Source organism: Lactuca saligna, chromosome 1, assembly GCF_052625555.1.
Source record: "Lactuca saligna cultivar CGN05327 chromosome 1, ASM5262555v1, whole genome shotgun sequence".
Classification (NCBI taxonomy): domain Eukaryota; kingdom Viridiplantae; phylum Streptophyta; class Magnoliopsida; order Asterales; family Asteraceae; genus Lactuca; species Lactuca saligna.
This window is the reverse complement of record NC_136417.1, coordinates 95,491,964-95,509,392: the sequence shown is the minus strand read 5'-3', so window position 1 is coordinate 95,509,392 and position 17,429 is coordinate 95,491,964. Positions and strand designations below refer to the sequence as shown.

Genomic DNA, 17,429 nt, shown 5'->3' with positions numbered 1-17,429 from the left:
GTTCCTTAAGTTAATAAACCATTTATACCATTTAACTAGTTTTAGTGCCAACGTTTACAGTTTGTCATATTAATCAATTCAAGTTATAATATATATATATATATATATATATATATATATATATATATATATATATATATATATATATATATATATATATATATATATATATAGGGTTAAGTTCATTTGAGACCATCTATATTTTATGAGACCGTGAGACGCATTTTTTTACTTTTTTTTATTTTTTTTATTTTTTAGTTAATTCAAGTTCCGAAAATAATATTTAAAAAAAGAAATTTTGAATTTTTCCATTTATTTTGCATTTTAAAATTATTTTTTATAATATATACAGTGTAATATTCTATTAGAATATTTCACGTATTTTTCAAAAAAAAAATGGGATTTTTTTATTTTTTTTATTTTTTTAGTTAATTCAAGTTCCGAAAATAATATTTAAAAAAAATTTAGATTTTTTCATTTATTTTGCATTTTAAAATTATGTTTTAGAATATGTCATTGTAATATTCTATTAAAATATTTCACATATTTTAAAAAAAAAAACGGGATTTTTTTTAGTTAATTGAAGTTCCGAAATAATATTTAAAAAAAGAATTTTTGGATTTTTCCATTTATTTTGCATTTTAAAATTATTTTTACATTTTGTCTTACTATCTCACAAAAGTAGAATGGTTTCAAATGAACCTAAACTTATAACTCCATATATATATATATATATATATATATATATATATATATATATATATATATATATATATATATTATAAAATCAAAACCAAACCAAACCACTAGTAACTCCAAATTGGGGTGTATTTCTTGACAATAACCTGATTGTTACTTTTGAAAAGTTAAAGTTTAAGATATCTTTTAAAACTGAATGGCAAATCACTAAAAAGGAATATTGAGATAAGTTAGAAAATAGGGTGTATACTTTTTTTATTTTTGTAGTATTACTTTCCAGGAATTATCGTTGTACTAATAGATATATTAAGTCGAAAAGGGAAAAAAAAAAAAAGAATCAACACTGAGGCGGCAAAAGAAAGCCATCACATCCTCGTTGATTCTCTTGTCGTCTCCCTTTCTTCTTCGTTATTTGGCCGTCTCCTTGCCAACTTAATGAGGTTCGGTCTGTGGCTTTCAGCCATCATCTTTCTCAGCCTCGTTACTGCTGGTTCATCATCCTCTATCATCGCTGCTTCTCTTCTTGTCCTCCTGTAGGCAGGTAATTATGAGAGCGCATTCTTACAAGTGAGTTTCACATGTGCTTAGACAATTTCATCTTATTAATGATAAATCAGATCATAATCACCTGTTTATTTCATTAACATGTGATTGATTTTTGTCCATTTCAATTACTTTTGTTGCTCGTAGGGAAATTCTTCAATCCTTTTAAATTGCTTCCTGACTTCCTTAATGTTTTCTATTTCATAACACGATTTTTATATTCCGTACCCTTTGAATGATGCTATCGGCTCCTTAATGGTAAGCTAGGCGCTCATAATGAACAAGCTTCAATATTTCATTATCATTATGTGTGTCTTGCTTACAATTGAAGTAAAAACTTAACGATATCTATATGTTTGTGTCTAGACTACAGAGTGCATGTATCTTTTGAACATTCATCTAGTATAGAGTTTGAAGTTGAACCCTTTGAAAGGGGATGGCTTGTTAGTTTCAGAAACATATTATGAACTTAATTTGAGATAAGATGTCTGCTGATACTAGATCCAGTGCTATACGAACTTAATTTGAGAAGATTGTTTCGAGATCCATAAACAACCATGTCAAGAAATTTAATCCTTGTTTTTGTTAGATTCAGTTGTTTGTTGTTATCTTGTAAAAGCTTGAAATATCATATATGCTTTTGCAATTTCTTTCATGGGAGATAATAGTGGATCTTTTATAGCTGTTTCGAGAATGGTATTTGGTGTTGATTTGTTTGAGGCTTACTTTACAGAAATTCAAATGTATTTTACTTTGACAACAATAGGGATGTTTATGTGGGTTTATAAAATGAAAACAGAGGCGTTGTGGCGTTGTAGGTTAAATGAATAAATTGGTTTGTTATTTTCTTGAACCCCCAACTTAGCCATATAAAAAGGTTAACCAATTGAATTAAGTGAGTAACAGCTTTTAAAATAAATTTCATGGCAATGTAATGGTTATTCTATATCAATACTTTTACTCTGGGAAAGTTATTCTACATCAATACTTAGCTATATATGTGTTGGCAAAAGGATTCAAAAACCTATCACATAATTATTACTACCATGAGACTGTACACAAAGCAATCACGTTTAGCACTAATTAAGCTATAGAATATCCTTTAAACACAAAAATCAATATCTTTAAACACACATATACACATTATGCAGTATATAGCTCCAAAGCCAACTCGAAACTCGGAGGTGCATATGTAGTGTATTTTAGTCACTTAAAGTTCTATTTTGAAGAATTAAATGGTATTGTTATTATTGAGGTGTAAATTATTTGATGAGATTTAAGTTGCATATTTTAACTATTAATAATTTTTTTGTACAGGCATTATGTAGTGATCCTGACATTGAACAGATACACAAAATCCTGGGATCTTCATCTTCTTCTTCATCAACCCAAAAATCATAATGGTTGTTCTCTTTGAACTCCTCTCAGAAGGATCTTCATGTTCTTCATCAACTCATGTTCAGAGTTCATCAACTCATGACCATATTTCATCAATTGATGGTCATAGATATGACATATTTTTAAGTTTTAGAGGTCTTGACACTCGTCTTAGTTTCACCAATTACCTTCACGATGCACTTATAGAGGCCAATATCACTACCTTCTTGGATGATGAAGAGATTGAAACAGGGGAAGATCTGAAACCAGAATTGGAGAGTGCAATTAAGGCATCTCGGGCTTCTATTATCGTGTTGTCCGAGAATTATGCTACTTCAACATGGTGTCTGGATGAATTGGTGTTGATCCTTGAGCAGCGTATGACATCCAACCATATTGTTATCCCTATATTTTATCATGTAGAGCCCACACATGTCAGGAAGCAGCAAAGTAGCTTCGGAAATGCAATGGCTAAGCATAAACAGACGATGGACGCAGAGACAAATGCAAATAAAAGAAGTCAATGGGCTCAAAAAATAGACCGATGGAATAAAGCACTTACAGAAGTTTCTAATTTAAAAGGAAAGGACATAAAAGGAAGGTAATCACATTCTTACTCATATTTCTCATAAGCCTTCAATTTTGTTGGAGTAAGGCGTAAAATGTCAATATCATCTTCTCCCAATGAATTTCAATAAGTTTTCTCAGTATCATCAAATAGTTATTCATTTCATGTATTAGGAAAAAGAAGATGCACAAAATTGAATCTACTCTTGTTATGTGATCTTAAGTTGGTTGATTTATATAAACAGTCCCATTTATTTCAATATGCTTGTTATTAAAAATCATATTCGAGAAGATGTGTTATAACTCTGCCTAAAGAAGCCACTCTGCCCACATTTTTGGCTTTCCATGTATGAACATCTTAGGTAAAGGTTGAATTGTGATATTCAAATAAAAGTTTTAGAATAAGGGAGGAGGTTTTTGGAATAACAAATTGTACAACAACTTCCCTTATTTATATAATAATAATAATAATAATAATAATAATAATAATAATAATAATAATAATAATAATAATAATTAAATAAATAAAATTTAATATGAAAGGTCAAAGTAGTCATTTCACAAGGATTTAATGGACTAACACTCATTGTATCAAAGCGAGGGATCAAAACCACAACATAACCCTTGGAAAAGGACGTTTAATGAAAAAATGAAACATTTTGGACCCAATCCAAAGAAAACAACAAAACAAAGGGACTATATTTGCATTTTCTATAGCAAATAACAAGAACTTCTCTTACCTATTAGTCGTAGATGATAACCTGGCATTTTTTTTCTAGCCACGTTGCTAGTTAAGTTTGATGGCCTTGTAGACACATAGTGAAGTTAGGTGGCCAATATGTGAAATATTGTAACACAATGGTAGCTTAGGTCTTATCATACATAAATATTATGACCTTATACATTAGATGATTATATGGTTAGAAGTGTAAATACAATATGGTTTTGATGTGAAGAACTTAATTCATAACAATAGTATGGTACATGTTAGATTTGCTCTTTGGATAAATTAAAATCTCCAAATCCTGTTTGTTAAACTTCAGGCTAGACACAATGTTCATTGAAGAAATCGTGAAGTACATCCACCGTAGATTACATGTACCCTTAAGGATTTCTCAGCCATTACTCATTGGGATGGAATATCATATCCACTTTGTTACTTCCTGGTTGAATGATAGGTCCTCACATACTGCAGACATACTCACTATTTTAGGTATCGGTGGGATCGGGAAGACATCTTTAGCCAAACATGTATATGGGTTATATTCTCATGAATTCCAAACAAGTAGCTTTATTGAAGATATCGCAAGGAAATGTGATGGAAAGTTTAATGGGTTGCTTGATTTACAAAATCAACTCTGCAATGACATTTCAAAAACAAGTGCAATTAGAGTTCATGATATGGCAATATACACCACACAGATAGAGCATGCACTTGCCTGTAAAAGGGTCTTTCTAGTCCTTGATGATATCACCACTCTTGATCAGTTGGATGCATTACTTGGAAGCAAAGGTTTTCATCGTGGAAGCAAAATTATAATCACAACAAGAAACAGATGGTTGACTGAGAGTTGTGCACTATTCAAAACAAACATTAAACCGAAGAATGAAAGACTTTTGCTTTTTGGCTTAGATGAGATCCAATCACAACAACTTTTGTGTTTGCATGCATTCATGTGCAACTATCCCAAGGAAGGTTATGAAGAGATGTCATATAAGCTTGTGAAATATTGTCAAGGACATCCATTGTCTCTTGCAGTTTTGGGAAAATCTCTATATAACCGAGATGTAGCTTACTGGAAAGGGTGCTTAGAAGGACTAAATAAAAAAACAAGTTCCCATGTAAATAATGTATTGAGAATGAGCTTTGATTCTTTGCCATCCAACAATGATAAGGAGTTGTTTAAGCATATAGCTTGTTTTTTTGTCGGAATAGATAGAGATGTTAGTGAAACAATATTAATGGCATGTGATATAATCACAAGATCTGGAATCATGAATCTCATTGATAGATATCTTCTTAGTATAGGATTGAATAATGAATTGAAGATGCATCAGTTGGTTCAAGAGATGGGAAGATTCGAAGTACATCAAGAATCATTTGACAAGCCATGGAAGCGAAGTAGAATATGGTGTCATAATGAGTCATTCAGAGTGTTGAAACAAAAAAAGGTGAGAGTTTATGTATACTTGTTGGTATTGTGCATATTCAAATTACTTTGTATTATCTCATTTTTGTTTTTGGCCATTCGTTTGTTCTTAGGGTAAGAGAAATGTTCTAGGCCTTTCCCTTGACATGCGCATGCTTGAGAAAGAGAATTTGGGAGCACCATTTGATCTAAAAACAGATGCTTTGAGTAACATGGATAGTCTGATGCTACTACAAATGAATTATGTGCACATGAATGGGTCTTATGAGAACTTTCCAAATGAATTAAGAGGCTTGTGTATGCATGGTTTTCGTTTAAAGTGTATACCTTTAGAGCTACCGATGATGAATTTGGTTGCTCTTGATATGTCATATAGCTATATTGAATCATTTGTTGGCTATTATAGCAATACACATCGACTTGAGAAGAGGCAAAAGGTAACTTATCTTCATTCATTATTCATCAATGTTCAGTTGATGATAATTGAAATCTGTTCTAATTTATTTTTGCTTTTTGCAGTTGGATGGATCGTATTTAAAAGACAACAAGCTGCTCGGATCATTGAAGATTCTTAATTTAAGTTTCTGTAAACAACTGCATAGTCTTGGTGACTTTGACCAATTCCCTGCACTCGAGAGGTTAATAGTCAGAAATTGCATTGGTTTGGTTGAGGTTGGTGAATCAATTGAGAAATGTGTTGAACTTGTCTTCATTGATCTGAGCAACTGCAAGAAGCTTGAAAAACTTCCAAGAAACATAGGCATGTTGAAGAATGTTAAAACATTGTTGCTCGATGGTTGTAATCTCAGTGATTCTCAAACCGAGGATAGGGATATGGTCATAAACATACGAACCTCTTCCTCCTCCTTTATGGGTGCTATAGCAAGTGATTTTAAGTTGTTTACAATTTCTTTACCGAGGTCTTTAGTCAGGTTGTCACTGGTAAATAATAATTTGTCCACAGACTGCTTTCCCATGAATTTTAGTTGCCTGTCCATGTTAAAGGAATTATATTTGGATTACAATCCTATAAATTCCATGCCCAGTTGTATGAGAACCATTCCTAGGCTTGAGATACTTAGTATGGCCAATTGTAAAAAATTGAAATCAGTTAAGCATCCTCCGCGTACACTAAGCAGGTTGTTGCTCTTTTCTCGTCTTGGGAGTTTTGTAAGGAAAGTTGAATTTGATCCAGAAATGTCCCCACTAGAGGTAACATCAAACTGGTGGTTAGATTTCACACCTGGGTCCTGTGAAATTGAAGGCATGATCAAAATCCAAGCAATGGTAAGTGTTGAGGAAAAGGTATTACGGAGCTTGGGTTGGATTAATGAAGACTTCCTTAACAAAGGGTGTGTGGGAACCAATCCTTCGGAATCAAAAGTCCAGGTTTTGTTCGATTAACTATCTGTCTTTATGTTAATATGTATAATATATTTGTTATGTTTGTATTTAATTAAGGTGGTTGTATTTTTCAGAGAATGTTTTATGAATTTGGAATATTCAGCACAAAGTATGAGGTGGAGGAGATGCCGAGATGGTTTAAGTATAGAAGCTTGGGGCCATCAATATCATTTACCATCCCATCATCATCATCATCATCTCCAAACAACCTTACTGGACTCAACTTCTGCTATTTGCACACATTGAAACCTCCTGATGAGTCGTTATTATTTCCACATGATCAGTTCCCTAGTACGCCAATGATCAGTTCCGTAGTACATGATATGTTCCCTAGTACGCCAATTACGACAATTCATAATATAACAAAGAACCACACATGGATATACGAACGTCACTTGGATGGAGTTATTGTAGATGGAAAGTGTTGGGTGATGTTAAGTCATTGGATGTTTCGGATGAATGAGATGGAGGCGGGTGACCATGTTACTATTACTGTTACAGCGCCATATGATGAACTTGTAAAGGAGTGTGGGGTGAGTCTTGTGTATGAGGATGAAGAAGAAGAAGAAGAAGAAGAAGATGCATTGGGTTATTACAAGTCATGGAATCATATAATTGGTGGAGATCTCTCTCAGTTTCAAACAACTACAGGACAATACATCCTACAGAACAGGCGGTTTTTTGAGTTTGCCATTTATTTGTTTCCATATCTTGGTAAATTAATTCCAGATGGCCCCAGATATCAAGGTATATGTGATTTTTGTTAAATATTTTCAATGAGATATTATCTTCTCTCCATATCATATTAAATTTGTTACACACAACCACGACGTTCAAGTTAGATGTCATTTTTGTTAAATATATATAATAATGTCTTATGTATAATGATCACATCCATGACCCAATTTCTTTAAGATATTGGATAATGACCCATTTTTCTTAATAGATGGATCATAACTTAAATATTTAAAATATTGAATAATAGGACCCTAATCCACCCATTTATTATTGATTTATTGACCTATAAGATAAGATTTTGTTTTCATAAAATTCAAAAATTAAAATTTGATTGTTAATTTTTAAATGAATCGAACCAAGTATTGATCTTGTCTAAATGGGTCGATTTGTTATGTGAGTTGACTATGTCTTTGATATGTTGGTTCACATAAATAAATATATTTATGCTTTTAATACAACTTGTGTTCAGGACATAAGGAAGTGTCCTGGTTTAGAGCTTTTTCTCAAAGGAATCCTGACCTAATTGGTAGCACACATGTGGTATACTTTTTCTCACCCAAACCTTTCTAATATCACAGAATAAAAAGGCATACACAATCAAATATGTAATCATCATATATGTGTATACTTATGTAATTTTATAATTTTCTAACTTTTCCTTTACTCATAGGGTAAGGGGGAATCTTCAAGATCTCATCCTTCACGTGAAACTGCTTGTGAAAGAGAGGTTGCATTTCTAAATTAATCACATGAAACTCAATGAGTTATATCCTAATTTTCCATAAGAATTAAGATGGTTTGCTCATTGTCGCATTTGGTGCCTATTTATGTTCATGTTTCTTTCTTCTTTTTTCTTCTTTTCTTTTTTTTTTTTTCTTTAGACCATGTTTGGTATGGTGGAATAAAAGGAGGAATGGAATGAACCATTCAATTACTATTTAAAATGCATTGTTTGGTTATCAAAAGGAAATGAATGTTTCATTACAAAGAGAATGGGATTCCTTAGGAACACGCCTTTTTCATTCCTTGGGGGTACCTTACTTTTCTTTCCTTCCTTTCCCGCATGTGAAAAGAAATGACAAATATACCCGGCCTACCTCAATCGTATCTTTCTAATTAGTTCTCGCGATAATTGATTTTTGACAAATCAAAGAAAACCCCATTGAAAGCAGAATCATTATCCACTGCATCTAGAAAATCAAGAAACTTTCTACAAATTTTGAGCAGGAGCAGTAGGAAAAATTATTTTACAAGAATCGCTCTTGACAATATAAAGAGCATTCGCTTCATCGCTTATGTTATATTTATATATTGCTTACTTCTTCATTTTTATTTGTCTTTGTTAGTTCCAAAATCCAAAATTGTTTATAAGCATATTATTTATTGTTTAAACATCTTTGTTGTTAAACATGCACATGAACTTTCTGATGAAATGTTTCAATAATTTTTTTCATTGAAATGCTTATGACGTTGCTTATAAATATGTCATAAGCTTATAAATATATAGAGAAATTAAATTGTATTAATATTTGGTTCTAACTAAAGACATCCATGCTTGGACGATACCTGCATAGTTCTTTTTTAGTTTTTGCATTTTTCATGTTTTGATAAATGATTGTTATTTTGATTATATAGAATGTTACCTTAACTACAAATCATATGTATAGTGATTTAGAAGGCACTTTTGTAATTATCAGTTAATTTCATTCTATTCATTTGTTCATTTGTACCTACCAAATGAATGATGCATTCCATTCAAGGAGACTAACCGAACATGACAATCGAAATAGTACTGATACATTCTATTACATTGTCCATTCCATTACATTCGTTCATTCCATTCCTTTATCATTTCATTCCATCCAACCAAACATACCCTTATTGTTGTTTGATTGCAAAAGATAGGTGAAAACAATATGAATAGTTTTTGAGTTTAGTTAATACACATGTAAGAATAAGATGTAAGTCGGCATCTTGTTTTGATTACTTTATATACATTTATATTTTGTTGATTTGGTTTATGTTATTGAAGAAAAGACTAAAATGTAATTGTTGAATTGCCATAAATTCTCATGGTTTCGGTTAACAATTTCTTCGGTTAAGTCGGTTGTGGTCATTGGTTATTATTGATTAACCATAAAATTTGGAATTTATTGAAAAAGAAATGCCAAAAAAAAAATCCATCTGTTTTTTCTCAACTAAATTAATCGGTAAATACGATTTTAGCATGTTTTACTATTAAATATCCAATCCTAATAATAAAAAGTGTTGACGTGTGTTAATGTATATTGTGCTTTAGCGATGATATTGCATTGTTTTTTGGGATAATGTCATAACAACCCCTAAGATTTTCAGGAATTTACAGGGCGAGCCACGTGTGCGCTCAATGGATTGATCAAGTTGACGTGTCAGTCACATGTGCGTGCTGACTATGCTTTATAATACAAAACTTGGAAGACTTTTGGGACAATGAGGGGTGGGGGGGAGGGGGATTCAAACCTCCCACCTCTAAATAAGAAACCAAAGTGCACACCACTCGAAAGCTTTTTACGTTTCATATCCGAAAACATTAAATATAATGTATATTAATGAAAAAAATTTACATACACAATTTTAATTATCACTATTATTATTATTATTATTATTATTATTATTATTATTATTGTTGTTGTTGTTGTTGTTGTTGTTGTTGTTGTTGTTTTTTATAAGTTTGTGTGTGTGTGTGTATATATATATATATATATATATATATATATAGAGAGAGAGAGAGAGAGAGCTAGGTTTAAATGTTTCTAGCAAATAGTGTGTGCCTAAATTCACCAATGAGAATTCAGGAATAATAAATCATTAAATAAATTAAAAAATGGTATAATTGTAAACTTACTATATCTAATTATGGAAAATTAAGTCATTTAATCTCTCCTTAATTAGTTTAACCCTACAAAGCCAACATCCCTAACCATCGAAGGCTTCCTCAAATCATTGATACCTCTGTACCTTAAATCAATTCATACATCCGAGCACCACCGTCGGCCTTTGATCCGCCATCATGACAACAACTTCTAGATCCTCTATTCAACTACTCTTCTTCCTCATCTTCATGTTCGTCGCCTTCCATCCACCTGATGCCTCCATGCTTACAGATGGTGGCAAAAAATAGATTGATTAAAATAGAATGCCTAAAAGATGTTCGATTAAAGTCGTCAGAATAAGATTATGTCTTTCTTTTCATATCTGATTTTGAGTTTTTGAGCCGACAATACTGAACCATAAGACAACTATTGAACAACAAGACCACAGGTTTGATTTAATGTTTATGTGATTCTTTTTAATCTATATTTTCTGTCTTTGGTTCTTAGTTAATGCATATACGATGCCATATACTACTCTAATTTGTATTTGTGTTTTGGTTTTATTAAAATAATGGATATAAATAACACATACTGAAGTGCACTCTATGTGTTTGTGTTTATGCCCGAGAGAAGACAAAATGACAACTAAGACTAATGATTGATAACTGTATGAATTACAATAGCATGAAGAGTGAAGCAATGTGGTTAAGAAGTTGGACGATCCTCGAGGGGGAGTCGTTCATCAGGTTTGTTTTTCTTTTTATCTGCACCTTGATCTTGATTTCTCTTATTGATAATCAACCTCCTATCCAATAATGTATTCCCCAATCTAAATCCGTAGACACACACGATCATTTCTAAATCCGTGGAATTTTGATACATTAATTGTTTATCCCATTCTTAAAGAATCAGATAGTGAGAAATATCAATTCTTCTCTTTGACTTTTGAATAGATACTTTGATTATAAAAGTCTAATTCAGTAATTGGTTTGGAATTGTTTTTATACTTGTTCTTCTATGTTTTATTGTAGTGATTTTTAATATAAAAGTCAATTTATGTTAGAATCTTGTTTTGCATATACTGGCTTTAGTTGTTTTGTTTTTCTAAACCATTTGAATTGAGTAAAATTATATAAAAAAAACTAAAAAATTCTGAGTTTTGTAGATAATAAGAAAAAAGCAAAAACTAAAAGTTCGTGTGTGTTTTTTGTGGTGATGTAAGCAGGAACGTGTGTTTCTTTCTAATATTCATGATTCAGATATTCTATTGGAATTTAATGTATGTTAGGATGATACAGAAATGATGAGGTAACTTATGAAAAAAAAAAAGATATGTGATACTTCATTCTCAAAGAATGAAGAAAAACAACAATATTCTTTCAGCATATCGAGATTCAACATCCAAAAACAGCAATATTCTTTCAGAATTCAAGAAGAAAACATGGACAACGAGAGTATTCTAGCAGAATGTTATTATTTTTTAAGAATGTTATTCATTTTTGTTGATATTCTTTAAGAATATTTATAATTGTTTTAAAATGTATAAGACTTTTAGTCTGTAAGAATATGTATGAATTTGTATTTAAGTTCGGATGTATAAGAATATATTAGAATGTTTGTTATTTTTCAATATCTTGTTCAAGAATCTTGTTTTTCTTCAATAATATTCTATTACAATAAAATTCTGAAAGAGTATCATTCTAACAAAAAATATTCTGATAGAATAAAATCGGTATAAAGTGAAATTGAATTAATTAAAAATTTCAGATTTTTGTAAATTAGGAGAATTAATCATCCTTAAAAATCCGAAAAATTCCTTTGATAAATGTAGTTAATTGTCCAAAATACTCTTTTGCTAAAAATTGTCTGATTATATGATACATGTTAGTCAATTGTAATATCATACACTCTCAAATCATGTCCATTGATTAATTTCATCCGTTTGTCCAGATCTGTGCATTCTGACACACAATAACTTAAAAGTACAAAATAACTTAAGCATATATATATATATATATATATATATATATATATATATATATATATATATATATATATATATGTATGTATGTATGTATAAAAAGCGTAATTTAGTTTATTTATATACTTAAAAAGTACTTTTAAATATATAAATGTATCTTTTACGATTTTAAAAATATAAAATATATAAATACATATATTTTAAACTTCCAAAAATAAGTGTATATATACAACTTAATTTACGTTTTTAAAGGTATATATATATATATATATATATATATATATATATATATATATATATATATATATATATATATATATATATATATATATATATATAATATGTTTTTAAAGGTTAAAATATATATTTTTTTAAAGGTATTTATACACTTAAAAGCATATATACATCTTCAAAAACGTAGTTTTATTATGAAATATGTATTTGTAGACTCAAAATGAAATTTTTTTTAATATATAAATACCTTTCCAATTGTATTTTTTTTTTTCAAAATATAGAAAATACTTATTTGTATTAATAATACAAAAAAAAACTATATTTACATTGAAAATAGAAAAAAAAATATATGTATAAACACCGAATATGTAATTTTACATTTTTGGAAGTTTAAAAGATATGTAGCAATATATTATATACTTTCAAAATCATAAAACATATATAAACATATATTTATATATCTAAAAATATGAATACGCTTTAAAAAATGTACGTTTTTAAGTCTATTAATACAATTTCGATAAAACAATATATTTTTAATGGTGTACATACGCTTTGAAAAATATATAAACCTTTAACAATGTTTTTTTAATCTTTAAAAATGTATTTTATATCTTTATAAATATAATTATACCTTTGAAAATGTAATTAAAAATAATATACTATAAAAAAAGATAATAATAATAATAATAATAATAACAATAATAATAATGATGATGATGATAATTATAATAATAATTACTATTATCATTATTGTATTTTAAATTATTTCAGTAATATACAATATATATTAAAATTTTGAAATATGGAACACAAAAAGCAATGCAACATAGTTGTATGATCCTTGCTTTATGAGTTCGAGGTGATGGCTTCGAAACTCCCTTATCCCATTTTCCTTGTAAGTTATATAAAGAAGGAGTAAAGCAATATTGAGCCACGTCATCGAGTCCGTCCCACTCATCGTCCACATGGCTCGCCAGCTATACAAGTTACTTGCTTAACCTCTAAAAGTGGCAAAACTGAATATTTTTTACAAGTCTGCGGCATAAACGAACCAAAATTCCATTAAAGGGTAAAACCGTATATTCCTGAAAAACTTAAGAGTTTTTATAACATTATCCCTTGTTTTTATCAGTTCTAAAATTAATAAACCATGTATACCATTTAACTAGTTTTAATGTCTACCTTTACATTTTATCATTTACAATAAAATCAAGAAAACATTTTAAACCGAACTAAATAAAAACCAACTAAATACAACTTATAATATATCATATTAATCAATTCAAGTTATAATTTATATATTATTTTTGTTATAGTCAATTCAGTTAATATGGGGTCGGTTCCCCTATAAAACCGAAACCAAATCTAGTCCCGCTGTGGATGAAAAATATAGATTTATGAGTAGCATAGTAGGTGTGTAACATCTCGAAAATTATGAGGTAAAAATTTCATTTTAATTCAACCAAGACGTTAATTATCTTTACGCCAAACATTCATTATCCTTTTTCTAAATATTCAAAATCTCTTTATAGGAAAACAGTTATCAGAGTACAATCCCAAAATCATCATAATGTGGAAACATGGTTGAATGCACTGCGATCAAGCAGCGCCCTTCCCTTCCGAAACGAAAGTACCTGAAACCATAACTACAAAACCGTAAGCACGAAGCTTAATGAGTTACCCAAAATACCACATATATAAAACATACAAGTGTCATGGGCTACCCCCATGGTCTTTTTTCATAATGTCGAATGTCAAATCCCAGTCTTACATATACAAGTGCCATAGGCTACCCCTATGGTCTTTCCTTACGATGCGAAGGGCCAAATCCCGGTCTTACACACAAGTGTCATGGGATATCCCCATGGTCTTTCTTAAAATTAAAACAAAGACAACAAGCACTCCACATAACAAGAAATGGGTTGACATTGGTGCCTTCGACCCATGGATATGGTGAGAAAACTCCTCTCCAACTGCTGAAACACTCAGATAAATCTATGACTACTGGTCTGACAATCCCCGTGTTATCAATACCAATAACATCGAATTAATAATTAGATTCCAATCTGTAACCATCAATCTAAACTAGGGTAAAAGATCATTTTACCCTTTACCTAACTTGAACCAAGGTCAATGTCCAAACCATCTACACAAAAAGGCCCAATTCCAAAATGGTCACCCAAAGCCCAATTATGGCCCAATCATCCAAAGTTGGCCCAAATACCTTTGTAGGCCTTCATCCAAAAGAAGCATCAGCCCAAAAATAGAAACCTGATGGCCCAACAAGACCCTAATCTCGTAAGGTCCAAACATGGGCCCAAAATTGAGAAGCCCAAAAATGAAGCCCACATGCTGAGTACGCAAGGCGTACTCAGCTTGTACGTTTAGTGTACACCTCTGGGGCTAGTATGCGCAACCTACCAGCTTGGTACGCCTAACGTACTCCTCAGTTGGCAACCCCACTTCATTAAACTCTTATTCCATTGAGACTTCAAGCCAAACTCTCATATCTGATTCTATAAGACCACTTAACACATCAAGTTTTCAACTTTACACACATACATGGCTTAATGGGGCTCAAGAGCTCAAAAAGAGCTTAACAAGGTATTAACACATGCGTGGTTCAAGATACACCATAAAGCTTGCATTTTTTATGAACAAGGTAACCAAAAGAAGTCTAGATCTAACACCAATACTTCTGGAGTGAGTCCAAAAGCTCATCAATCACTCAAAGGACTCAAAATGCATAAAATGACACATAACTAGATCTAGCATCATGGATCATCAAGATGTGAGATTTTTACCTCAAAAAGCTTGCCAAATATTATTTAACCCCGAATCTTCTTCTTCTCCTTCATAAACCACCAATAAACACCCTTTACAGCTCAAAACTCACAAAAACACACTAGGGTTTTGATTTTCGAACAAATAAAGGTGGAGGCTAGCTAAATATGACCAAATGAGGTTATCATAAAGCTTAAATAGGGTGCAAACCCTAAAAATTAGGGTTTCACACATGCCCACGTGTGATGTGTACTCAACGTACGCCCCGCGTACGTGGTTAAGACTCATGATCCAAAATTACACTAGTACGCCCAGTGTACTGCAACTTTATTGATGTTGGTAACTCTGCCCCCTTGGGACCAATTCTACAAAACATTAGCACACCAATGGTCTAAAATCAAAAGTACTTTGAACCGGGTGTTACAACTCTCCCCCACTTAAATTAGATTTCGTTCTTGAAATCATTCCTTACCATCCCAGGTACACCCAACAGCCTGAAAAATCAACCACAACCCCAATGTAGACTGAGTAAGCAACCCTGAGCATACAACAACCTTCCAAATGAATCCAAACCCAACCTTACTACGGCTCCCAAATCCTGACAATAAACGGAGCCGGAACACCCAGAATCTGGAATACTAATTAAGGAAAGACAATGTGCAAATTGAAGGTCAACTCGTCGGGTCCAAGGGGGATAACTCGACGAGCGGGAATAAGTTTGGGACGCGGGTTGAGAAGCCTACTCGACGAGTTGGGGAGGTCCAATTTGACGAGTTGGTCTAGGTTTGGGAAACCCTAAATTCGGAGTTTTGCACCATATTTAAGCATCTTAATCCCCACCTATCAGCCTTATTTCCAGCCTCCAAGTCCTAAACCCTAATCTACGAAACCCTAGATCCTTGTGTGAGATTGTAAGTGGTGGTTGTCGAGGCCAACACAAATAATAACCCTAAATGTTACACACTAAAATAGTGTATAGTGGTAAAGGGATCGAATCCACGGAGATTGGTTCAATTTCTAACTCTATGAAAAATCTCTTTGTAAAAATACTTGTAAAATAACAATAAAAATAAAATGGGGGGTTTTGGTGTTTTGAATACTTGATGCTAACTAGAATTAACTATGATTTAAATAGACAATTGCAACAAAAATAAGAATTTGATGTAAAATCAATAAGGGAAAGATGATTGACTTAAAGTTTTCTCACTTTGACTTTTGATGAACATATCATTAGAATTCAATGGTGCGATACTTGTTTTTAATCCTCAATTTGGCTATAGTAATCCAAGGAGCTTGAGATTACCTAGACTTTTCTTAATTGTTGAAATGGCTAGAGAAGCTCATAATAATTTCCTTAGTCAAAGTCACTAATTCCAAATAGCATGTAATTAGTGAAAGTCAACTAGCATTAAGAACCAAAAAGTCACCAAATCCAAGAGGGGTCAAATGCTTTCACCACCATGTTGGAGGAAATGTTTTTATGATTGTGTGAAGTAAAAACAACACAAAAATCATTTGTTGCTTGCTAATTTGAGGATCCTTTACTTAATCAAGAAATTAGCCAACTAATCACCACAAACACATTTAAACTCATGAACTAAAACATACAAGTAATGATAAGATGTTAAAACACAAAACATTTCCATAAAGATTCAAGAACATGTTCATGGATTCTTCAACATTCAAAAAAAGTTCAAAGGATTAAACAAAAGTCAACCAAGATTAGTTTAGCCAAGCATGGCTAAACACAAAGAAACAAAGTTAGAGAAATTTGTACCAAACATTAAGCAAGAATCAAGAGGTAAAAATATGATGTTCTTCAAGGGTTCTTGGCCTTCAAAAGTCCCCAAAACTCCAGAGAGAATCTTCAAAAATCGGGGGTTCAAGAGTATCCAAAAGATGGGCACCAACCTTCCTCAAATAGCTCAAAAGAAGGAATTCCGAAATTGCCCCTGCAGGGCCTTGCGCGACCCGCGTGCTGCTGCGCGGGTGGGTTGCGCAGGTGGTACCTGACATGGGCTCCTTTGAGATTTTGGGCCTCTAAAGCATATCCCACTAGCCCAGATCGAATCCAATCACCTCCTAGCCCATTTTCTT

At 31.7% G+C, this 17,429-nt stretch overlaps 1 protein-coding gene across 6 annotated transcripts; it reads left to right on the top strand.

Annotated features, from left to right (window-relative positions):
• Positions 1-1,046: 1,046 nt before the first annotated feature.
• Positions 1,047-10,081, top strand: LOC145041807 (disease resistance protein RUN1-like). Of its 6 annotated transcripts, none has more exons than XM_078990020.1 (9): positions 1,047-1,240; positions 2,560-3,220; positions 4,230-5,358; positions 5,450-5,773; positions 5,856-6,725; positions 6,815-7,487; positions 7,948-8,018; positions 8,149-8,205; positions 9,844-10,081. In XM_078990020.1, the coding sequence occupies exons 2-9, from the start codon at positions 2,643-2,645 to the stop codon at positions 9,871-9,873; spliced, it is 3,732 nt and encodes a 1,243-aa protein (XP_078846146.1). In that variant the 5' UTR covers positions 1,047-1,240; positions 2,560-2,642; the 3' UTR covers positions 9,874-10,081. The 6 variants fall into 6 exon arrangements, with proteins under 6 accessions (XP_078846146.1, XP_078846123.1, XP_078846138.1 ...); XM_078989997.1 differs by having other exon boundaries at positions 9,834-10,081; XM_078990012.1 differs by having other exon boundaries at positions 9,826-10,081.
• Positions 10,082-17,429: the final 7,348 nt, after the last annotated feature.

Bases quoted from the DNA above. Each gene is read 5' to 3' on its own strand.
- LOC145041807 (XM_078989997.1), top strand. From the start codon at position 2,643: ATGGTTGTTCTCTTTGAACTCCTCTCAGAAGGATCTTCATGTTCTTCA. The intron at 3,221-4,229 runs GTAATCACATTC...GTTAAACTTCAG, and splicing joins GGAAAGGACATAAAAGGAAG to GCTAGACACAATGTTCATTG. The intron at 5,359-5,449 runs GTGAGAGTTTAT...GTTTGTTCTTAG, and splicing joins GAGTGTTGAAACAAAAAAAG to GGTAAGAGAAATGTTCTAGG.